Genomic DNA, 25,398 nt, shown 5'->3' with positions numbered 1-25,398 from the left:
GTGCCTGGAGCTGTCCCCTTTTCCGGAAGTGGGTGTGGTTGGGTCTCCCTGCCGCCCTGCAGGCTGAGGGACGGGTATGGAGTGAGGGAGCCCTCCCCCCCCCCCAGCACGTCGTGAGGTGAGGCCGGTCCACGTCTCCCGCGGAAGGGATGCGTGTGAGGAAGGGGCTGGGGGCTCGTGAGCGGTGGTCATCTCTTGTCACTCCAAAACAATAGTCAAGATGCAGTTTATCACTTCACTATGAGTAAGGGGCTGGGGCCTACCCCTTGAGTGCTGGGGTAGGGGTGCGTCTGTGTGAGGGTTGCAAGTAAAAGGCTAGGGTAAACTTGTGGGTCTTGTGGAGGTGTGGGGGGTAGGGCAGCCCAAGGGTGCATAGGGACTAAGGGTGAGTGGTATGAGTGGAGTCTGTGGCGGGAAGTAGATAGGAGAATAGGGACAGTCATAGAGCTGGTATTGGCTTTTACTGTGTTTAGCATAGTTGTGGTTATTTGGTGGTGTTTGCTGTTTCTTTACCAGTTAGTGAAAAGGGAGTGGGTAGGAGCTAGATAAAAATATATTTGCTCACATCCATTTGAAGGGGGTTAGTTTTCTTCTCTCCCCTAACATTTAAAGCTCCCCTCTCCCCATCCAAAATACTTCCCTTTCACACACACACACACCCTGTTGCTTTTAGTGTTTAATAATTTTCTAGCTAGTGCCTGGGATATTTTTCAGTTTCTTGTTAAGTATATCACAAAGGGCTATTGACTTCAGTTCAAAGTGTTAAGACCTCTGTTTTTGTTTTTGGGCCTAAACTGTATTTCAATCAACAAGTTATCCAAGAACACAAGTGTTTTTTATAACCCAGATAACTTATTAGAGAAGTGGAGGTTTGATTGGGAACACCACAAGTTTTTAAGGTTGATAGTTGTAATAATGTTGTGGGGAAGCCTCAGGCATCCAAGCCTAGGCTTTCTCTAGCTTATCTAATTCCCAAAAGAATATGTCAAGAATGCATTCCATTCCATAATGTAGGGACTAAAGATTTTAGTAATTGCTTCTTGGTTTCAGTCATGTTTCCATTTTGATATGCTGTGGCTGTTCAACTTCTTCACTCTACTGACCACTTTAAGGGAAAAGTTATCCCATAGAGCACCTGTTCCTGCCCAGCCTACCAAATCCGCCACTGCTAGGGTCTCCAAATGTTTTTATTCCAGTATTCTCAGGCAAGATACTGCAGATCACAGGTAGTTCATGGGTCATCTCTTAAGAAACACTTCTAGGGCACATTGATCTTTATGTAGTGTAGAGTCCCTGCTTGCCAGGACACCTTTTAAATTCAGTTGGTACATATCTGGATATCAATAAAATGTGCTCTGTTTTATAGGTGTGCACTTTCCATATAAAGATTTAAAATGGCTTCAAGAGGAGCAATAGAGACCAGTAAACTAAAACAGAACTTGGAAGAGCAGTTGGACAGGTTAATGCAGCAGCTGCAAGACTTGGAGGAGTGCAGGTATGAAAAGGCAGGGTCTCCCTTTTAAATGTAAATATTTTCCCAGCAACAGCTGGCAGAAGAAAATGCCGCACCTTTCAGTATTCCTGTCACAGTTCTTTGAGGCTTTGTTTTTAAATCAGCATAAGGATGCTTGGATTGAGCAGTGCAGGACAAATTCAAATGAACTTTTTCTACTCTTTCCATGTTTAAGAATGGCCCCTACAGGAAAAAACAGAATTCAGGAAAACTTGTTGCACTTGGAGATTTGAAATTCTTAGGTGGAGTGTGACATTCTACTACTTTTGTGAACAATGGAATCATCACCTGTTCACAGAATTCAAAATTCGTTGTTCACTATCTTTTAAACAAATGCTATTCTTGATGTTTGTCCCTATTTTTCATTATAGTTATTTTGTTTTTGTGTGTAGCTTGGAAAACACAATCAAATGGTTCAGTGATGTCCTTGCATATTAACTCTTAAGGGATTAATAAAAAACAAAGATGGAAAACACTTTTAGCCCACCTCCATGCCACTGCAGAAATGTTCTCTACAGTGAATTTTCTGATGTCTTTGTCCAACCTAGTTTTAAAAGTTCCTACCAATAGGGCTTTACCACTTGCTTTCATGAATCATTCCACAAACTAATACAGCTCACTGTCATAAGGTTCCTTCTGGTAAAATTTTCCTTTTCTTCATTTCATCCCATTGCTCTTAATGTAATATTCCATTCTGTCACCCTAAGCAGTTGCCTCCCACCTTCGTGTTTACAATTTTTATATAGCTGTAGATGGCGACCTTGTCTAGCCTTCCTTAACTATTGCTTAGTCAACCTACACATAGTATTTGTTCTTTCCTCATCAGTGAATTATCCCAACCTCCAAAGCATTTTTGTTCCTTTTCGGAACTCACTCAAATTTGTCAGTCACGTTCTGGTAATGAGGCACCCAGAACTGCATGCAGTGTTTTAGATGTGGTCTCAGCAGAATTCTATAGAGTGGGACTACCCTGCTCCATACTACTGTATTTTTAACAAAGCTGCACAAAATTCTAAGCCTTCTGGTAATCTAGAGGCCATTTCCACATAGGTATCCAAGGTCAGAACTTGGTCCTGAATTTCCAGCTTGGCAGGAGGTAGAAACCTTCCAAGCCATTGTACTTTTCACCTGAGGCAGTACAGTAGAATCTCAAAGATACGACCACCAGAGTTATGGACTTGCCAGTCAACCGGACACCCTCTGGAACCTGAAGTAATGTAGCAGCAGCGGAGATGCACACACACAAATACTTTACTCCCTTGGGGCTTTAGTCCTGGGGCTCAGGGCTTCAGCATGGTTGTGTGGGGGTGCAGCTGCAGGGTGAGGGGGGTCAGGGCTTCTGACTCTCAGGAGCACCGGTGCTCAGGGCTTCTGCTTTGCGGGGTGTGCTGGGGCTCAGGGCTTCAGCCCTGTGACTCTGTTCCCGGCTTCAGCCCTGTGGGGGGCGCTAGGGCTTTAGCTACAAGGGGAGCACTGGTCTCAACCCCAGCGCTCCCCCTGTAGCTAAAGCCCTGAGGTCTGGCGCTCCCCAGCCCCAGGCTGAAATTGGGAACGGAACTGCGGGGCTGAAGCCTGGAGACCCAGTGCTCCCCACCCCCAACCCTCCACGGCTGCAGCCCCTCCCCGTGGCAGAAGTCCATAACGTCTTGTTCAGAGTTAGACGTTTGAGTATGGACAACCTCCATCCTGAGGTGTTCTTAATTCTGAGGTTCTACTGTATGTTTCAAGTTGCTCCTCTAGTGCCTCTTTGGGCAACTCAAGAAACCACACTGTCTGGCCATAGGCCTTGAGGAAGTGTTCAGCCCTCTTGAGCTCAGAGAGAAGGTTACTGTAACTGAGTATGAGAAGAGGAAGTACGAGTGTAGATAATGGGGCAAACTTTGGGGTCAGGAGTACAACTCTTTTGGGAAAGGGAAATAAATAATTTGTAGTACACCTCTACCTCGATATAACGCTGTCCTCGAGAGCCAAAAAATCTTACCGCGTTATAGGTGAAACTGCATTATATTGAACTTGCTTTGATCCACCGGAGTGCGCAGCCCAGCCCCCCGGGAGTACTGCTTTACCGCGTTATATCCAAATTCGTGTTATATGGGGTTGCGTTATATCGAGGTAGCGATGTATCATCCTCTGGAGTCCCCAGCTAAGATTATGGCCCATTGTGTTAGGCATTGCACATATACATACTAAGTGAGTCCCTTCTCCAAACAGCTTATAATCTAAATAGACAAATGGTGGGAGAAAGGAATGATTATTATTAAGAAAGTATGATTGTAAACAAGCTACTTCTTTGAGGATGCTGCTATTCCATGTTCATTCTTGAAATAAGCCTCTGGTATGACTGACCTTCAGGTATGTTTTAGAAAAGTAGTTCCCATTGGAACTGCACAAATGTTCCCTCGTGGTACCAAGATTCAAAGCCTCAGCTCCATCCTTACCATAGCTAGCTATGGGTGTGGGGACCTTTACTCCACACATAGGTATTACTTTACTTTTATTTTTAATTTTACCCTGTATTACCTCATCTAGCACAATATTAAGGTTAAAAAATGTTCTTGTGGAAAGTGAAGAATTCTTAGTTTTTCAGCAGTGAAGTATTGAGACTCCTTTGTGAGGAGGCTAGAACTTCCTAGGCCACCCTTGAGAGAGTGAAATGTTGGACAATCATTATTCTCCTATTTCATTGTCTTCTGAGAGCAGTTGTTTCATTAACTACACTGAGTCCTAATGATGATCGCAATAGTTTTCATTCTTAATCCAACTAATGGACTAGGAGCTATACAAGAGTCCTGGTACAAGCACACTAGTGTAGGTAGTGTCTATACTTTAGATATTTGTTAATAGATAATTAAATGTGTGTTTCTGGGTTTAATCCTGAGAGTTGATGTGGCTTGTTGAATTTCCTTTAGAGAGGAACTGGATGCAGATGAGTATGAAGAAACCAAAAAAGAAACTCTAGAACAGTTAAGTGAGTTCAATGACTCACTGAAGAAGATCATGTCTGGAAATATGACTTTGATAGATGAACTCAGTGGGATGCAGCTGGTAAGGATGATTCATACTTGGAAGTCTCCTCTGTGGTATCTTTCTAAAGATAGCATATGTCATACTTATAGTTTGTGAAAAAGAAGGTGAAAATACATACTGGTGTGTGTGTGTGTGTGTGTGTCTATGTATGTGTATATATATATATATATGTGTGTGTGTGTATATACAGACTGTGTACATGTATTTACACCTTTTTATTTGTCTGTTCTACACACACAAACTCATATAACATATGAATATTCCACATTAATCGAGTATATGTTGATTTAATCTGTAGTCTTTCAAATTAAAGCTATATGTAAGTATCAGGGTAATTAAATATGTAGAAATAGAGTTGTGTATCTCCAGGGCAGGGCTTAAATATAGTGGACACCTTATTAAGTGGAGTCTGATATGAAAGTTGGTGGGGAAGACCCCACCAACTAGGTTTAGGGCAACACATTGTGAGAAGTTCCTACCCCATCTGCTGGGTGGCATAGGAAGGCTCTAGGGGACGCTGGTGCAAGAATAGATTAGGGACCCCTTCCTGATTCCAAAATCTGCCCTTCTCCAGCTCCCCCATAACCCTAGTCCAGCGCCCCTCCCCCCCTTCACCTAGCTCCTCTCCAGCCCCCCGATGTTCCAGCCCCCAGTTCCTGCCTGGCTCCCTCACAGTCCCAATACAGACCTCTGTTCCCTAGCTCCTTTCTCTCTCTCTCTCTCTCTTCCCCCCCCCTTCCCCCCAGCTCTGCCATAGTGCCAATCCAGCCCTCCTGTCCCAGTTTCTTCCTAGCTTTAAATGATTTAAATGGAGTTTCAGGATGAAGGGGAGAAAAGAATTTTAAATTGAAATGCTAAGTTAGTTATGCAAATAAGATGAAAGTGTTACAGAAACAGAAGAGACACTTTTACTATGCCTCCTAATCCCATAAGGGGAGTAGAATAAGTAATAAAGCAAAAAAGCCCAAAAGTCAAGGAGGAATGTTTAGAAAGTGTAGTGTTTGTTTGTTCCCATCCCCAATATATGGTTTGAAACTTATGCCGGCAAGACGTATGTCACTCAGGGGTATGTGTTTTTCACACCCTTGAGCGACACAAGTTTTGCCGACATAAGTGATATTGTAGACATGGCCTGAATGTCTCTTATCTACTGAGGCAGAGAGTGCTGTTCAGCATTTGTGAATCTGGTGTAATGTGGCTGTATTTCATGTTTGCTATTAGGTGTGCTCATTCTTTTAGCTTATTCTTTTTCTTCCAGGCTATACAAGCAGCCATCAGCCAGGCTTTTAAAACTCCAGAAGTCATTAGAATGTTTGCAAAGAAACAGCCAGGGCAGTTACGGACAAGGTTGGCAGAGGTAAAGATTCCTGTAGACAGAATCTAACTCTAATAGATTTATTTCAACTGGCCTGATTTTTGTCCTTCCAATCTCCACAAATTAAGGGTCTGTGTGAATTTTGTGGTGACAGAGAATCTTCTGACGCCTTTCAGAATCTGATCAGCGTCAAATAGCTATCTCACTGTTGGGCATGGGGGCTGAAAATGTTACTTGTGTTTCCTCCTTCACCCCTCATTTTCCTAATACAGCCAAAAAAAATCTGGTAACCAATAGTAAACTGAGCACCAGAAATACTTCCATTATCACAAATATAAATTCAGAAGAAGAGCCATGATCCTGGAACTCAGATTGAGGGACTGGCTGGGTGCACTAGCCTTTCATCTCCAGAGATTTGGATTCAGATTCTGGATAGGATACAAGTGAAATGACGTGTGGTGGCGTTATCCTAGTGGATGTTTGTCCTCAGAATATTACCACACAACTTGACATAAATAGCAACCTCTGTTCAGAACTGGTCAAAGATTGGAATAGCCAAACATGCTGAAGTTAGGATTAAAAGGCACTGGCAGAGCTGTTGGGGGGCTTTTTCACAGCTCTTACCACACACTTTCACAATTGTCATATTCATTCACAGGATTTTTTTAAAAGGAATCTAAATGTAGGCTCTTGGGGTGGTCAGGTTGTTAATTTTCCACTAGTGTCATGTGAAATTTTCCACATTTGAAAAAAATATTCTTTCTTGTTCAGATGGACCGAGATCTGATGGTTGGGAAACTGGGACGGGACCTATACACGCAGCAGAAGGGGGAAATCCTAACTGCCCTAAGGAAGCTTGGAGAGAAGGTAACAATATGAGCATTGATATCTGTCATTCATTGAGCTATGATTATGATCGTCCCTTCTGACCTTAAAGTCTATGAGAAGGGAATTGAAGTTCTTTCTTGCTAAACACTTGTTTTGTTTTTGTGTGCATTAAATATGTATAGAGAAAATGCAGTTACATTGTGTAATGCAGAAGCATCCTTATGGCTGCATCTACACTATGAGCTAGGGGATGTCAATCCCCTGCTTGTGTACACATACTTGCACTAGCTCTCCTTGAGCTGGCAAGAGCATAAATAGCAATGTAGCTGCCCATAGCACAGGCAGTGGCAGCACAGTTGAGCTGTGCCAAATGCAAACCCTGCTGAAACCCAACTGTGCCTCTATTGCCTGTGCTACCGTGGCTATGTTGCTGTTTATACTTGTGCTAGCTTGATGAGAGCTGGGGAATCAGACTTCTAATTCATAGTTTAGACATAACCTAAATTTCAGTGCCACTCAGTCTCCTTGAAGAGTGTGCTATGGAGAGTATAGAGAACAATACTGAGCAGTTGTATAAACCCTTTCATGGATGGTTGATCATGACCTTAATTTAAAGTGGACTCATTGATTGTCATCTGAGTGCATGACATATAACTAACATCAATTAGTACCTGCTTAAAACAAGCTGCAATACTACTAGTTCCCTAATTAACCACCCAGCCATGGAAAGAAAATATCAAAGGCTTACAATAATACACTGTCTTACTTCACCCTTGAAAGGTAGGTATTATCCCCATTATGCAGGTGAGTAAACTGAATTAGGGACGTTAAGTGACTTGCTGCATGTATGGAATTACTGGGAATAGAACCCAGGAATCCTGACTCTTAATTCTTGTCTCTAACCACTAGAGGGATGAGGGGAACAGTTATATTTTCCTATTGCCAGTCTGTGAAGGAAATGGTCCCCATGTATGTTAGCTTTAAAAAGGAAGCAGTTTCCATTGAGGAAGATGCCTGTTCTTGTGATGTCAGATTCACATTAGCTTTCCAGTGTCTTGGTATGTGTTTTGCTGCGAGTTACTTGAGTAATATTCCATTAGTTGTTTTCTTTTGATAGTGCCTGGGGTTTGGATATTTCGTGTGGAAGACATGACTTGTATTTTATGCACCTGTGTCCCAGTTATAGTATTCATTTTAATCAATACCTTCCTCCAAAAGATTTTTATTCCTGGTCTAAGATGCTGATGCTTAAAATGGCTTGGAAGAAATAATTGCAAAAAGTTACTTAAGATCTTAAATCATTAACAAACTACTTGGATAGACTTAGTTAACTATAGTTTAAATGGAAGACTTTTTTTAAGCTGCCAAAGTCTGAGTTCAAGTATCTGTGTTTCTCTTGTGAGAGTTAATAATGTCACTAACTACTAAAGCAAGGCAAGGAGCTGCACTCCTTACAATATTTTTGATATTGGGCCCCATCTATGCTGTAAATACAACTCTAACCAGTAATGCAGCTGTGTCCATAAAGTTGTGAGAAAAGCTGCACAATCCTTTGTCAGCTTTTTTGTGTGTACATCTGCCGCACCTCCCATCTTGTTTATATGAATTGATTAAGAGAAAGTAATCAGCTGTCATTTACTGTCTTAGACATTCCCAGTAGACACGTGAGGTAGAACATTGTTCCAGGTACAGAAACTGGGAGGGAGGAACCAGTTACATACTAAGTACAGATAGGGAAGGTATCTGTGTATACTGCAGAAAGTGTTACTCCTAGGGGAATTCTGCGCCACTGCGCAATGCAGAATTTTGAAGAAATTAACGTTGTGTGCGTAGAATTTCCCTTCTCCTCAGACATGGACTGCAATGCTGCTGGCTGCCACTGGACCCGGCAGAGCACAGCTCGCACATAGAAGACACTGCTGGGGGAAGGAGAGGAAGCTAGAGGGTTCCTGATAGCTGCAGTTCCCCGCCCGCCCTGAGGGAAGGAGAGGGCAGGATAGGAAACTCTGTGCAAGCCTGGGACTGAGTATCAGACTGTTTCTCCCTCTGGATCCATGGGCTCTGTGCGGGGAGAGAGGGCAGGTGTCTGAGCTCTGAGGGAAGGGGATGTGGTTGTCTGGGCTCAGGGTGGGAGGGGATGGGGGTATCTGATCTAGGGGGGCCCTGTGGCTGTGCTCTGGGGGGGAAGGGGTTTGGGTGTATTGGCTCAGAGGGGCGCTGCAGTTGGACTCGGAGAAAGGGGTTGTGGGTGTCTAGCCCTCTGGCTTGGCTCGGGGGAGGGAAGGGGGCAGAGAAAGAGGACCTGGGTTGTCACAGGGGTTTCTTTAACTCTCTACTCCTGGGGGAATTTTAGTGTGTGTCTGTATTGTTAGACATACTGGCTGACAGGTATTTTGAAATAAATTACCAAAATAATTGAAACTGGCGTGATTATGTAGTGACATTTTGACAAATAAAATTTGCTGAATTTTTAAATACTGTCTGCAGAATTTTTAATTTCTTGGTGCAGAATGCCCCCAGAAGTAAAAGTGTGCTGAACATATGGCTGATTTTCAAAGTGCTAGCCATATATTACCATGTTTTCTGTGGGCTCAAACCATGCTGAGTTGGCTCTAAGAGGCTAATTGGTTACAGTACTGATTTAAGTTACAGTGTAGACAGGACCTCTGATTTCATCAGGTCTTAAAGGAAATGCACAAAAACTTGAACTGGGATTTGGGTGGTTGAGAAGGATGAAGGAGGACATGATTTTCAAATACTTTGGTTTAAAAGGCATTTATTTGTAATTTAAGTGTTTCCATCCAATCTGTTGTTAATTTAGGATGTTGTGTTGAAATGCATTTCAGGACCTCTTTAAGTGTACAGCACTTTCCATGAGAGGCTGTGTGGCATAGTATATTGGACAGGAAGATAAGGGTCAGGGACTCTTGGGTTCTAATCCTAACTGGTACTCTGTATTTTGAGCATGATCTTTCACCTGTATTTCTTATTTTTAAAATTAAGATTAACCTACCTCACAGAATTGTGAAGATTAATTTGATGTCTGTACAACACGTTGAAGTGATAAAATGCTATATAAGGGCTAAAGATCATGAGATGGTCTTCAAAGCAACAGGTTGCTAAATGAGTAATTATGCAGCAGAGCTAAGTTATGTAATTTATTTATAATAATTTTTCTCCAATTTTATAGTTATTTTACAGTGTTGATATCCTTTACCTGATGGCTGTAGTATATCTTATATTTTCAAGAACTAAAGCCTGGAAAGGAGTCTATAATGTTTAAAGGGAACTCATGCTCTCCATTATTCTGATGTGTATTCAGTTCTTTCCTTCATCTAAATAATTATTTCACAAGTGTTCAATTTTTCCATTGGTACAGTGCAGTAAACTAGCCTTATCAGTATGTTAGAGCTACACTGTTTTTGTCTTTTGAAAGATTTTTTTTTTTTTTTTTAAATAGGCTATTTCCAGAATAGCATAGTTATAAGGGCTCATTTTCTAGGTGCAAACTCCCACTCCATTAGTAGCTGGGAGTGCTTCAAAGACAGGGCACCCAAACCCTGGGAAAGGAATCTAGGCGAGTTGGGTCCTTGAAGATGGTGGGTGTGAGGTGACAAAACAGGGAGGATGCTCAGGGCTCCTAAAGGAATGCAGCAGGCTTCACCTGTGGGAATTTGCCATATTGCTGACGCCAACAGTTTGGAAGGCTCGTATCAGACACATCAATTTCTGTCTTGCTTTAATAATCAGAATACAGTCTTGATGAGTTCCTAAATAAGAAGTTGATCTTACCTCTGAATTTCCTGGCACTTCCAACTTTGTGATGCTAATTCGTTATTGTATATTCATACAAATGTCACTTGTCACAAAGCATTGGAGTGCCACACAATAAAAACCAAAATGTGCACGTGACCAGATGGTTCAGGGTTGTAATGAAACAGACTGTCATCTCTAAGTCATTGCTTTAATATGGCCATGGCAGGTAGTGGCTGAAAGCTGTTAGTCTGTTCATTGGCCTGTGTGAAATAAGTTTGGACTGGTATCCAGTTCCTCATGGCTAGGTGTCCAAATCACAAAAACACCATTGTGGCTCGCATCCTTGTTGACAGCCTCAGCACAAAGATGAAGGGTGACCTCCTCTCCTAAAGGTAGTCTCTGCAGTTTGGCATTGAGGTTCATTGATACAATTGGCTGAAGCTTGCAGCAACGCTGCTTGTGCTCTCCCTTTCTGTTGATTGACAGAAAGAATTTTTGTCTATCTGGCACCTTTCTCTAGTGCTTACTTCGCATTCACACCAGTCAGATAATGCCATCACTTTAAAAGCATATCCGATTCACAGGTCCTACAGGATGAAATATTTCATATATACACAGATACATATCCTTACAAAGTGAAAAAGATTATGCAATTAAGGTGTCCAGTTCATATATATATATGGTTTTTCTGGTTCAGCTGACTCCAGATGATGAGACTTTCCTGTCAGCAAATGCAGGTGCAGCCCTCAGCCAGTTTGAGAGAGTCTCTAGTGACCTTGGTAAGTTTCTTGATACCCCTAACATCAAAGCTTCTCAGCATCCCCGTGTACTAGTGGAAAGAAATGGCTACATGACTCGGGATCTAAAAGGGAAAATCTGACCAAAAATATCCATGCCACTTAAAAATATATGTCCTAGTATAATGCTGGTGAAATTTAGATATACTGCTCTATGGAAGAATAAGTACAATGTGGAAGAAACCTAATGTGGAAGAAACCATTAAGTGTTCCACGTAATGGGGCGGCCTTGGGAGTTATACCTAGTAAATAGGGACAACATTTTTAGGGATAAACATGATTTCTGCTCAAATTCCTTGTCCTCTTCCAGTACTCCTGGGGAAAAAAAGCCTTTTCCCTTCTTGGCCCTGAGAGCCCTGCAGTTTCTTGCCATAGCAACAAATAGTACAGGGGTGAAACACATCTTCTCTCACCACTGTCATAACCAGACACCCCCCCCCACCCCCCAAAAGTGGCAAGACTGAACGTGCATTCAGTATGCAATTAATTTTGCATATCAACACATTCCAATATTAAATCTAGATTCTTCTGGGCCAGATTTCAGTCCAGTTGCTTCTCAAACTGGGGAGAAAGCAGTGCTTCTGTGAGCCTCTATTCTGACTACTCCTCTTTGCCACGTGAATGCTTCCAGTGAAGCAGGGGTAATCGTTGTGGGATAGGCTTGTGAAGGGCCAGTCCAGGGTGTGAACTTGCTGAACTTGGGGCCTTACCCTGGAATGCATCTTCTCATGGCTCTAGCTTAAAGGTCCTGGGAAGCTTGGATCTTGTTAGGTTTAGAAGTGGGTTAGAATTGGGTGGATGCCATCAGCCTTGCAGCTACTTTCCTGGCCACCGCTTTTCAGGCATGCACATAATATAGCTGAAGCCAGAATATGGCCCCATTTTTTAACAAGTTATACCTGAAATGTTTTTGTTTTCAAAATGTAGGTTTGACTTCTTGCCCCAAAAGTACTCTTGTGTTATTTTGTCTGATTTAAGGTATCAAAAATGAACCCCTCCAAAACACAGTCCCTGCTAATAACTTACTGTTTCTCTAATCTGGGATGGTGGTGATGGGATAAAGACCATTTTTATTTGTTTTTCCCTCCATAGGATCTGGAGACAAAGTCTTTGCTCTGGCCAGTGTTGAAGTAGAAAAATCAAAGCAATGAAGAGGTGTGTGGGGCTAGAGTTTCTCCTGTTGTCAGCACCATTGGACTTCTATCATATTGTAACTGGGTTTTTTTGCTCATTTGATTTTTTTGTAAACTGTTGTGGGGGTGGGGGAGGACTTCAATCTTAGTCACAAGACAACGTAAAGTGAACAGTCTTAAAGTGCACTTTGGGACCTCAGTGTCTGTACCCCATAGCAATGTATGCTCTGAGGCTAAACACTAAGTGGTATTTCAAAAGCTGACTATGATTGTCTTCTTTGAAAGGGATCAACTATTTTCCACTTTTCTGAATGTGTATTTCTCCAACTATTAAAATGTCATCTTTTTCAGTGTGATGACAGTGAGTAGATCTTTTCAGAAACACATTGAGTCCCAGCAAATGGGTCAGTTTTCAGAGCTATTCCTTAGCTTGCCTGTAAAATTCAGTCTTGTCTGGAGTTAGTCCCTACTGAATAGCTTAAGTATAAAAACACATTGTAACTTTAAAAAAAAAAAAAAAAAAAAAGACTGTTTGTAGAAAGACAGGATTTCAGACAAACTGTTCCCAAAAAATCCAAAATGAGAGTACACATACCAACATTCGCTGCCTGCGTGTTTGCTCTGGACATGAATGAATGCCATTGTATCTCTGAGTGTTGGTTGGCAAACAATGGAAGCCCTGTTGGGAGTCTTCTGGAGTAATTTAACCTCGTGTATTGAAAAGACAGGGAAGCACTAGGAAATGGCAGTGAGAGGCCCACTCTGTGACCTCTTGCTGTTGCCCAGGATGTATCGACTACAAGCTACCATTATTTCCCCACATTTCTGGGGCAGCATGAAATAGGTTGTAAGTAGAAACAAACAGCCCCAATCATAATCCTGGTCTATGCTATAACTAAATCAGAGGCGTCAGTTGCAATGCTGTTTTCTCATGACCTGCTTACCACATGGTTAACAGCTGTAGTGCAAATGGGGCCTGTGTGGCCAGAATTAGGTTAAAACCCAGGACAAACTCAGAGTTTAGGTGGAGCAAAATAAAACCTCATACTGTCCAGGTCTTAGCCTGGTTCTGGAAGACAATTTGGTCCTGTGCGCACTACAGCTTTTTACTGTGTGACAATCAGGCCTCTGACTCAGTTGGTATAGACTAAATAGGGCTTACAGCATTTGCTTTTGTAGATGGGTAGTGGTTGCTTCTTAGTCCAAATGGAAGAACTGTACTTGGTGCTTTAGATGTGTGTTCCATTCATTGTTCTTGTAACTGTAAAATATCTGTGCACACTGGTTCTGTACATTCAATAGTGGGGATCATTCAAACAGTTACAATACAGGCAGTATTACTTTCTAGCTCAGTATCTGTAAATACTTCATGCCAATTTGAGCAGGAAATCTTTTTTCACTGGTGAGTTTTGCTTGACTACTTATTGAAGGCGTATGTGCCAGGTCTTCCTCTCAGTTTAAATTTGGATGTTGACCTAATGATACCAGAAGCTGTAGATGTTTCTCTAACAGCCTTTCATGCAATCTTCCTTCTCCTTTTAGCGCTGCTTATATCTGAACCTTTTCTCCAGCCATAAGAACATTTCTCAGATGCACATTTTAAAGCTCTGTATCAGCTAGGATTTATTTTCCTTTCTATAGAAGAAAATAAGCTTGTCCAATTCCTTATCAGGTTCAGTCTGTCCTGCACCTGGATGCCAGAATCCTAAGGTTCCTTATCGCAGTACATCTGGAGAGATTGTGTTTCCACTGATACAGTTTTATTACTTCTAGCTCATACAGAGAATTAATTTCACTTTAATCCTGTACAACTTAGATTCCGACATTTGATGAAGATTGTTATATTTTTTTTCCTTTTGACTAGCTGTTTTAGATACAAACTATCCCTTCCTTTCTCCCCCCCCCCTTTTTTTAAAAGCTTTAAATGTGGAGGAAGTATATGAAATATCATTGGCAAATGGAACAGCTGGCTGAGAGAGCGACATACTATTATTATACAGTACCCCACAGAGAAAGCGTGACTTTGGAAATCTGATGTGTTCATGAGTCACAGACGCAGTCAGTCCCCATTCTAACAAGCTTTTGATAGAGACAGAAATCTGGTAAGAGAAGAAATCTACCCTTTATTTCTTAGAAATTCTATGTATTCTGAAATTATTTTTCTGATAAAAATTAGTTCCTTTATTAAATAAATGAAAGCTATTTACAGAATGGAATGATTAAATGCAGGGATTTGTTAGCATTGTAGTAGGGTAAATTATAAAGTAAGAAGGAATAAAGATTTTCAACTGTATAGTTAAGGAGGTGAGTGTGTGTCTCCAAGAGCTTTTAGCACCAGATAATATTCTGATCTTCCTAGGAGGTGGTACTTCATTTTTTGTTGACTCTTCAAACTGTTTGTTACTATAGAAGCAGTTTCCTCTGTGTGTTCAAAGTTGTTGCTGTGTGAGTGAAAGCAACTTTCTAAAAGCTTAACATCTTTAATTTTAGTTAGTTACTGCGGCCTCATGGGAAATCTTGACAACTTGCGAGTTTTCCTGAACATTGTTTATCTCCTTGCTCCTTACCTGAAATATTTGATTTCTATAGCAACCAGTTTTGCTGTCAAAGAGAGAGTGGTGACTTAAGATGGGCAAAGATCAGACAGAATTTAAAGAAAAATAGATCCTGTTTTCATGTAACTGCCCCTAATTATAAAAATTAAGAAGGGCAAATACTGAAAAAAGATAATATTTAGAATTGTTTCTAAACTAATAATGGTTCATGAATATCAGATGCTTTCAATCCAGAGTATGAGATTATGAAACTTTGGGACAAATTAATTTAAAGTAAAAGCAGGTATAATTCTGTTGACATCAGTAGAGTTGTGCCTGCTTCAACGAGCACTGAAATTGAACCCACAGTTTTCAGGACATCCTTCTCTGATGCACTCTGTGGAACATTAGAGTTTTACTTTTAAAAAGGGGATGATATTTTAGTAGGTTTCTACCAAACTATAGATTTGGTAGAAAATCAAACAATAGTTTTTTCAATTTAATGAAGTGTTTTTCTTATCTAAATTTACACAAATAATCCACTACAGTGTTGAAAACCCAAATGCTATACACTGCAGCTATCTAATGAGACTAGACAGTGATGTTGACTATAAATAGTAAGTAAAACTGGACCAGTCCAGTTTGTTTGGATAGTGTATAAAGTGTAATAAATAAATCCTAAACAAACATCGTGAAGGATGAAAAGGTAAATGAGGCTTTGACTAATTTCTTTAGTTGTAAACTAAGGTTGTAATAAATAGCCAGGAAGGGATTTCAAAAATAAAATGTTTATTTTGATAGACATGTTTCTAAAAGCCACTACCTTAATGAAAAAAACACATAAATCAATAGAGGCAAAACAATCCTCTTTTTTTAGGTGAGATCCTTAGTCCATAATATCACAACTTTTTGTTTTGGTGTCTGGGACAGTATTATCTTCACTCATACAAAGGCTGCTGTAGCTTCACAGCTGAGAAAGCAGCTTATTAAAGGGCATTATGGACAGTCTAAAATTATTGAAAACAAAACAGTCCATGGGGACTTTAACCTTCCTCTCCTCTGTCTTTTACTCTGCTCATTACTGGTGCTAAATAACTCTCCGCTTCCCCTCCCGAAATGCTTACAGCATTAATATGTAAATGAAATCTTTCAGAGTTCCCACAGATCCCAGTGAGCTTACTGTATGGCAACATGGAAATCGCTTCCCTTCTCTCCAGTACTAGAAAGGAGGTGTTAATTGCTAAAAGAAATGCTATTTTATATTTTAATTGATTTGCAAATACTTGTGGGTTTCTTAAAGCCTCCATTCTACAGGAAGGTGCAAGATTGCTATCAAAATGGCTCCCTTACTCCGTATATTTGTGTGTTAGGTATGTGGGAGCAAGAGTGGATTTTTAATAAACACTAGTCATAGACTATCTTTTATAATTCAAGAGAGGTTCCCTACGGTGATGTTCAGTGCACTTAGTGATGAAATGTTCCAAACATGATTAGGAAGGACATGAACATTGAATTTGTCGAGTGGAAGCTTCCTCTCTTGTGTTTTTGTCTCAAAGCATTCTGAATTCTCTGTTTGGGGGGGAGGGGGAGACTTTTCCCACTCCCCAAACAATAAAATATGAATTGCTGCAACAGAATTATTTACTGTGCTGAAAGGTAGAGAAGGATGTAGATGGGTCTACCTTTTGTTTTTTTTCCCCCCCAGAAGTTCCCTGATTTAGGAAGGTAAAGGTGAGATGGGACGCATACCAAAAGAGACTTCAAGATTAACTGTCAAAATCGTTGCAGGATACTGTGGGCTAAGCAGACATGCCTGGTCACAGTTTGGGTGGGGTCAAAAATGTGTATCTTAACCCTTGGGTTGGGGCCTTCCCACAGAATGCCTTAGCCATTGATGTAATTTACAAAGGAAGACAATGACACTATGTGCTACTTACATGTTGGCTACACAAACTATTTCTCTAAGACAGGGCCAGCTTTAGCAGGTGCGGGGCCCCACGCTGGGATGCAAATTGTCTCGCGCCGCCCCCTCTCTGCCCCATTGGATCCCTCCCCAAATCCCTGCCCTGGCCCTGCCCCCCAGCCGCGCCCCATCACTGCCCCATTGGATCCCTCCCCAAATCCCCGCCCTGGCCCTGCATCTTCCCCAAGCATGCTGCATTCCTTCTCCTCACCCCTCCCTCCCAGACTTGCGCTGATCAGCTGTATGGCGGCGCAAGCGCTGGAGGGAGGGGGGAGAAGCAGGACGCGGCTTTTTTTTTTCCCCCGCTCCGCCGGCAGCCCCGGACGTTGCGGGGCCCTCTTAGGCACGGGGCCCCATTCCGGGGAATCGGCTTAAAGCCGGCCCTACTCTAAGATATCCACTTTTTAAATGGCTACAGTAATATCAGAGAGACATCACAAAGTAATCATGTTACTTAGAAGTGTGCTATATTAAACATTGTCCCTAATGATCTTGGTATCATGACTCCACCAGTATCCTATCCCTGATGCTTCTGTAGGTGGTGAAGATAAACACTTTGTCAAGAGTTTGCCAAAGCCTGGTGCCCCATAGAGCAGGCTTATCTCAGGTTTTACTGAAAACAAATTAACATTGAACTAAGACTAGCTAGCTAGGCATTAAAGTCCACAACAGAAACAGTAGTCCTTCATAGAGGTACAACACATACACTGTCCTGGGTAGGCCTTGACCATGCCAGATCACTTGGGTTATGGTAGACACAACCTTGTTTCACCCAGAACTGGCCCCTAGTAGAACCAGCCAACTGTTTTCATCTGAGCTGCTGGGCCCTGATTGGCCGTTGCCGGCTCTTGGCCCTTCTAGGTGTGGGAGGACCAAGTCTCACTCGTTTTTCCTGTGGCTGATCATGTGAGGCCTCTCTAGGCAACCTGGGGGGCTGGAGGATGGTCCGAATTCACTACTCTTCCTTTTTCAGCATTACTACTACTTTAGGTGGGGCGTGCCACAGTAGAAGGGCCTCCAGTAGGGGGCAGCAAGTGCCTGGAATGCCCCCTCACATCCATGTTCCAATATTATGGTAATCATTTGCTCAGCTAGGAAAGCATTAGACTGAACATCTAAACGTTTTTCTTCAATCCTGCGTTTTAGCAAGTGTTTCCTCTTCACATCATCATCTTTTAATAAAAAACAACGTCTGGAGGCAAGGATGGTCTTGTAGTTAATAATTCACAGGCCTTGGACTCAGGAAATCTGGGTTCTGTTCCTGGCTCTGCAGTAGACTGTGTGTGACCTCCAGGCAAATCACTCATTCTCTGTCTCCTTTTTCCCCATCTGTAAAATGTGGATTTTAATACTTACATGCTTCATGGTGTGAGGTTAAATCATTGTTTGTTAAGTGCTTTGAAGATTAAAAGCATTATATATGTTTATCATTTTTCTTCTAAAGCTAGAATTATAAAATGCAAACAGCTGTAAACCTGGCAGTTCAGCTGCCCAAAGTTCATTTTGGTCATATATAATTTTTCATTTTTAAATCTTTTTTCTTTGTAGGGCTAGTGTGGTGGTTGTAGGATCAGAAAGAAAAGGGACAGGGAAAAAATTGCTTCTATGAATACTCTTGTGTGTGTCTTCCTTCCCTTCCTCTCCCTGTTGTTTTCCTCTTGTTCATGGGTGATCTTGAATGGAAAAGTAACAAATTGTCATTTGTATTACCATTAAAGGAAAAATATAAAATTCATCGAAGAGATCTCTTAAGAACCCATCATGTTATCTCAGATGAGGAAAATCTATTTCAGTTGGGTAGGGAATTGTGTTAGTGTTACGGCCTTTTTAGCTGCTGCTTTAGTAGGGTGTCATTAGTGGTAGAAATAGTAGGCAAATTAAAACTTATCCCTTTATCTTTTTCAGTCACTGTGCAAACCCTTTACCACACTGATTTTATGTTTCTCCCCATCCTGTCCAGAGAAAAATAATTGCCTATTGAAAATTAAAAAAGCTGTAAATGTCACCTAGATGCTGTTCCCTACTTTCCCGCCTTCCCTCTCTTCTCTGTCTCTCTCCCTCATCCAGTCCTAGAGAAAGCCTCTCTGCTTATTAGGGAATAAATGCCCCTTTCTGTTTTGTGTCTACTTAGCCACCAATTATTAAGATAAGTAAGAGTGCTCCCATGCTGAGCTCTTTAGTAGGATCCATGGAAGAAGCTGACATTTTGCTTTGGTACAAGATGCTCAAGCTCCCCTCTGTCCTAGAAGTCCTCAACACAGTTGGTCTAGTCGTGCCTGGGGTCTGCAACTGTTTCATCATTATAGCTCATTATAGCAAGTTCTGAGCAGTGCTAGGGCCTTTTGGTTAGAGGAGTGAATATCTTCTTGTGAATCCAACTAGCCCGCATCTTCCACACCCTTCCTTTCTCCTCTGGCAGACCCTGCCCCTTTCCATAAATATGGACATCATAAAAGGTCACAGGGAGCAATGAATTTGTTTAAGTAATTTCTTTGTGATGACTTTTTTGTTTCTTGAGATATTACCAGTTCCATGTCCTGTCTGAGATAGCAGTAGGCCTCCTTGGCTAGAAACAAGATCTGTTCTCAGTGGAGAGGGAATTCTAGTAGTCTTGATATGTTAGGAAGCAAAGTCAATCCAAAACATAAGTAAATTGGGAATTCCCTTCTCCCCTTATCCTCTTCCAAAACTAACAGCCTGATACACAGAAAACTGTACAGGCAGTTGTCTGGCTCTATGTTGCCTCAGATCTCTCTTTTCTAAGAAGCTTTATGCCATAATTATTTAAGACTTTAAAGAGAGAACCAAGGAAATGTTGGCCTGGATCACAGCAACCTTAGGAGAAACAAATTTGTTATTAACAAATAACAGCCAAAGCAGAGAATGACAGTCGATTCACCACTGGAGTGGTAAGAAAACTGTCTCATTAACTCAAGTAAAAACTTCCAGAGCTGCTACTGTCTCATGCAAGGGAATGTCTAAGTATTATAATACATTGCATAGCTATGCCTTCTTCCCTGGGAGGATCTCAAAGTATAAGCATTTAATTATAATTGTGGTAGGTAAGATCAGGAAACAGGCACAGAGAATGAAAGTGACTTGCCCATAACTGCTTGGTGACTCAGGTACATAGGTGGGAACAGAAGCCAAGATGCCTCATTCGGTGCTCTAACCACTAGATTTTACTACCTATATAAATTCAACATTTGACATCTGTTATAAATGAACTTACTATCAAAGACTGTAGAAATCTTATTAGTCCTCATGAGAGGCTCCTTCTGGCCTCCGCAGGAGGAAGGCTTTACCACAGTGCACCAAAAATGCCTAGCTTGAGTCAAATGCTGTAATCACATAGGCTTTAGCTTAGCCAATTTAGCACATATATTCTGCCTTGTCTGCCCTAGACTTTTACAACATGTTAGTTAGAATAAGTAAGCCAATGTTCTAACATACCTTTAAATCCTAGTATAGACAAAACCCTTGATAGGTGATTATATTTTCCTATTTCATGAAAATTTCCTTCAATGTAAAACACAACCTTACACCAACAAGGTCACATTTTTCAAGAGGGGACCCATAATTTTTGGTGCCTGAGTTTTTGTGTTTCCAATTTGACACATTTTGGACCTGATTTTCAGAAGCACTAAGCACCTAAAACTCCCAACTGCAGTCCCAAGGTGTCTCATGTTGGATATCAAAAATGTGAGCATCCAAAACAATATGCTACTTTTGAAAATATAGCTACAAATAAGTAGGTTTGGAAATGGAGATTTAAGGCCAAGAGGTATAGTAACATACATGGTATACAATATCATGTGCTTAGCTGAAATCCCTATGCTATGCTGGAACCATGGGGTAAATTAAGGATAGAGTTTTAATCAGCTCAGAATTTCTTGATTTTGTGAGTTTTTTCTAGTCATGGAAATTTCTTTCCATCATTCAGAAGACTGGTTTAACCTCTTTACTAATAAAACAAAATATTCAATACCCACTTTTCAACAGGCCTCCAAAAATGGGTCTATAATGATTGCAAGTGCTTTGTTCTGCCTGGGGTTTTCCCCTTGCAAATTTTGTTGGCACACAGTCCTTAATATAGAAGTAATAAAGCTTTTCTTCTGATTGTCAAACTGGCATCCTAACAAGATGGAGACCATTTGCAGTGCCTGATGTTAAATCCCTGTGCCGTTGGTAAGTCAGTATCTAGCAAGATAATGACTACAGTCAGGAGGGTTGTAAATACAAAATTTTATCTGGAAACAACATTTTATTTTAGAATACAATTAACAGATGAGACTGAGGGGAAAAGAGGATTCTCAGCATCTGAACTTTAAGCACAGATTTCATAACAAATTGGGATTTTAAGCCCTACCCTTGTACTAAACAGCCAGTGGTGCATGTCTTTTTTTGCCCACCTCATATAATCTTTCTGGGAATTTCTAGTGCACCCATCACAGTGGAATCTAAGCACTAAGTAGTGCAGCAAAGGCTGCTGAATTATTTAATTTGAGATATTAAATATTGTTCTGACATAGTATAGAGGCAATGCCAGAACTCTGCTAGCCACTAGTAATGAAAAATTCTGAGATCACTCTTGATCCCAGCTTGGCTACAATAATGTCCCCAAAGACGGAAATTAATAATACCTTGGGTGGCTCCTGAAAGTGGCCAGCACATCCCTTGGGGGGGGGGGGTGGCAGGGGGTCTCCACGCGTTGCCCCTGCCCGCAGACACTGCCCCCGCAGCTCCTATTGGCCACAGTTTCTGGCAAATGGGAGCTGCAGGGGCAGGGCATGGAGACCCCCTGACCTCTCCCAGGGGCTGCAGGGACATGCTGGCCGCTTCCAGGAGCGGCGCAGAGCAGGTAGGAAGCCTGCCTTAGCCCCACTGCATCAGACCTTTTGCACCTAAAATCTCCCGGTTTGGCACTGGGAGGTGGGGAAGAGTTGAGGGAGGGGGAGGAGTTGGTCAGCGGGGCCTGCGGACACCTTAGAGTACCCTCAGGGATCCCCAGGGGTCTTCGGACCCCAGTTTGAGAAATGCTGCTTTAGAGAATTAAGCATCACAACATCCTTTCAATATTGATAAACTTTATTATCCCCATTTTGTGGATGGAGAAACCCAGGCATGATAGAGACTGGTTTTCAGAGGCACAGAGCATCCATATCTTCCATAGCCCAGGTGGAGTTGTAGGTGCTTAGCACTTCTGAAAATCAGGCCCTAAATGACTTGCTCAAGTGAGTGGCAGAGCTGGCAAGAGAAGCCTGGTCTCCTGATTGTCTGTCTTGTGCTTTATAAATAATAGGATGGCAAATTGGCAAGTTGCCTAGTAGCAAAAGGTCTGTAAGATCTTAAAACCTGTAAAACTCAGTGATCCCAAAACTCAGAATTGTTGTTGGAGATAGTAGGGGAGAAGGGAGCGAATTGTTTTGAACCCATCATTTTAAGAAGAGGACCTTGAGAATTCCCAAAAGGTCCCCAAAACACTACAGATCCGTCACTAAAAAGCTTTCTAGAGGTATGCATTTCAACCTGGGTGCTACACTGATACTATATAAAATTGCTATAGGATATGTTACACAACCAAGCAATCAAATGAGGATAGGAGAGCTAGAGCCTGTACAGTATTTTATTTTTAAATTACACTTTGTCCATAAATGCCTTCAGAAGCAAATCCATCCCATTACAAATGAGAAAATTGTTTCATTGTGGAGCTGCCAACTCCTCACTACCATAAAGTACTTTTGGATCTTTCCCTCAGACTCATGTACTGTGCTAATTAACATTATTCTAACTGGAGGATCCCAGAGCGATGCTTCCGCATTTTTCTTTCCAGTTTTTGTTGGTGCTCTCATGTTCTTTTCTTAAATAATTAATAATCATTACTGCCTGCTGTGCAGTGTGTATGTGCTGGTAATAATCTCAGAACCCATCATGTTTGCACCATTTCTGTTCCTGTCTGCAGCTTGGGTTTGCTCTTTGGAAGGGCTTTCATGTTAAGACCTTCATTAACTGGCAGTGGGGTACAGATTTCAGTGTCATTAAGCTTTGATGTCATTAAATAAACTGTCAAAGGACAGGCCACTCATTTAATTGCTCTGACTATTTTTATGTACTTGAGATAAAATATAAAATAGAATAAAGATATATTTACTAAGTAACACTTATAACCCTTTTCATCTAAATAATTTTATAAATGCTTAGACCCAGATCCTCAAAGGCATTTAGGCACTGAACTCCGAATGGTTTAAATGGGAATTGGGCACCTAAATACCTTTGAGCCTTAACTCAGTGTTCCCCCAACTCCTATGTGTGGAAGGTAAGTAAGCAACTTAACCACAAAAGAAATCAGTGTCAGAGCGAGTCTCAGGGTATCAGAACTGAGATTTTTGTCTTCCAGTTTTCTGTTAACTTCTCTCATCAAAATCTCCATCCTACTTTTACTGAAAAAATATCAGTTAACAATTTTCATTAAACTATGCATCCCAGTGATTGACACTTTTTGTAGTGCTACAGGATTCAGTCATTCTGGCTGCATTAACAGTTGGACATGAACTCCTACAGTAGTCTGTTAGTAGTTTACGCTTGTGCCATATTTATTTGGAAACATAATTTCCCCAAGGCATGAGATTTGACTTCTGACTTTATATCGTAGCTACTTCAGAATGGCTCAATGGCCATGTGACTTCCTCCTAAAATTATAGGAGTTGAAGGTTGTGGCATCTGTGCTCAGAAAAGCAATTTCTCATAGATTTGCAAAAAAAGACCTATTACTTGAATGTCACAATAATTTGGGCATTCTTAATATATCCGTTTCTTGGCAGGGTTAGAACATAGCTGGTTATGGTGTCTGTATTTTAGTCTTAGTGAAATGTGTTTTAATACTGGGCTGAAGATACTGTAATAGCTAGGGCCCTACCAAATTCATGGCCATGAAAAACGCATCATGGACCATGAAATCTGGTCTTCTGTGTGCTTTTATCCTATATTATACAGATTTGATGGGGGAGACCAGCATTTCTCAAATTGGGGGTCCTGACCCAAAAGGGAGTTGCAGGGGGGTGTCAAGGTTATTTTAAGGGGGTCACGGTATTGCCACCCTTACTTCTGCACTGCCTTTAGAGCTGGGTGGCTGGAGAGCGGTGACTGTTGGCCAGGCGCCCAGCTCTGAAGGCAACGCCCCACCCATAGCAGCACAGAAGTAAGCGTGGCAATACCATACCATGCTACTCTTACTGTTGCGCTGCTGCCTTCAGAGCTGGGTGGCCGGAGAGTCGTGGCTGCTGACTGAGGGCCCAGCTCTTGAGGCAGCAGCACAGAAGTAAAGGTGGCCAAACCATACCATGTCATCCTTACTTCTGTGCTGCTGCTGGCGGCAGAGCTGGCTCCTGGCCATAAGCCACTGCTTTCCAGCTGTCCAGCTCTGAAGGCAATACCGCCAGCAGCAGCAGCACTGCAGAAGTAAGGGTAGCAGTACCACAACACCCCCTACAATAACCTCGTGACACCACTTTCCCCCCTCCCCCCACAACTCCTTTTTGGGTCAGGACTCCTATAATTATAACACTGTGAAATGTCAGATTTAAATAGCTGAAATAATGAAATTTACCATTTTAAAAATCCTCTGACAGTGAAATTGACCAAAATGGACTGTGAATTTGGTAGGGCCCTAGTAATAGCACAACCACATCCGGCTAAGTAGGATGGTTAGAGGGAAGGTGAGGATGAATCCACAACATCGCCTGGCACTGCTTTATAATGTCAGAGTCTGATTTATAATATCTGTCCTAACAAGGTGGGTGTCTAACTTCATACCAGGACGTGGACTTAGAGCCAACTCTGCTAACAGTACTAACCTTTCAGCAAGAAGCTTAAATGATAGTATCAGTGGATTCCTGCCTGTACTAGCAACCTTGCAATGAGCCTGTGTTTAGTCCACTCTTGTTCTTCCTTCCCTAAACTCCAGTTCTTACCATCTCCTCCCCACTACTTTTGCCTCCCTCCCCTTTCTCAGACTGACTCCTCCCTTAGGTGTGTTGTCCACACCCCTTTCTCACTGGCTCCTCCTGCTGAATCATTGACCACACCCTTTCTTCTAGTTCTAACCCCCACCCCCTTCCCAGCCAGCCATCCCCCTACATTTTAACTCCTCCCACTGGTTATTTGGCCACTTTCACCCCACTCCTTTAAATTCTGCCCTCTCTTCTTAGGTTTAATCCCATTCCTAGTCCTCTGGCTATTCCCTATGCTGGGCTCCCCCCTTCCCCTGGGTTTAAACTCATTTCCCTCCTCCCTCCCCCCGTTAATTGGTCCCGCCCCTTGCCTCTAGCTCCACCCCAAACGTGGCCACACCCCTTTCCACCTCTCTGGCCCCTCCCTTCCCTATGGCTCTAACTCCTCCTCCTTCGCCACGATGGCCCCACCCCCGGGTTCTGAGGCCGCCCTTTGCCCCTCCCCCCTCGGGTTCTGCCTGAGGCGCCGCCGCTGCCCTGGGCGCTGGGACGCGGCGGGTCCCTCCCCCGGAGCCGCCCAGGC

General features: G+C 42.1%; 1 protein-coding gene across 3 annotated transcripts; it reads left to right on the top strand.

Moving 5' to 3' along the window:
- The first annotated feature begins 34 nt into the window (after positions 1-34).
- LZIC (leucine zipper and CTNNBIP1 domain containing) lies at positions 35-12,725 on the top strand. Of its 3 annotated transcripts, none has more exons than XM_024210591.2 (7): positions 35-118; positions 1,367-1,495; positions 4,423-4,558; positions 5,799-5,897; positions 6,627-6,722; positions 11,137-11,218; positions 12,329-12,725. In XM_024210591.2, exons 2-7 carry the CDS (start codon positions 1,395-1,397, stop codon positions 12,385-12,387), a joined length of 573 nt encoding a protein of 190 aa, XP_024066359.1. In that variant the 5' UTR covers positions 35-118; positions 1,367-1,394; the 3' UTR covers positions 12,388-12,725. The 3 variants fall into 3 exon arrangements, with proteins under 3 accessions (XP_024066359.1, XP_024066361.1, XP_024066360.1); XM_024210593.3 differs by lacking the exon at positions 35-118 and adding an exon at positions 182-244; XM_024210592.2 differs by lacking the exon at positions 35-118 and adding an exon at positions 213-278.
- The last annotated feature ends 12,673 nt before the right edge of the window (positions 12,726-25,398 follow it).

The sequence above is a fragment of the Terrapene carolina genome, unplaced genomic scaffold, assembly GCF_002925995.2.
Source record: "Terrapene carolina triunguis isolate 2854851 unplaced genomic scaffold, T_m_triunguis-2.0 Scaffold714, whole genome shotgun sequence".
NCBI classification, from domain to species: Eukaryota; Metazoa; Chordata; order Testudines; family Emydidae; genus Terrapene; species Terrapene triunguis.
Note: the sequence above shows the minus strand (reverse complement) of the source record. Positions and strands in the feature narration are given on the sequence as shown.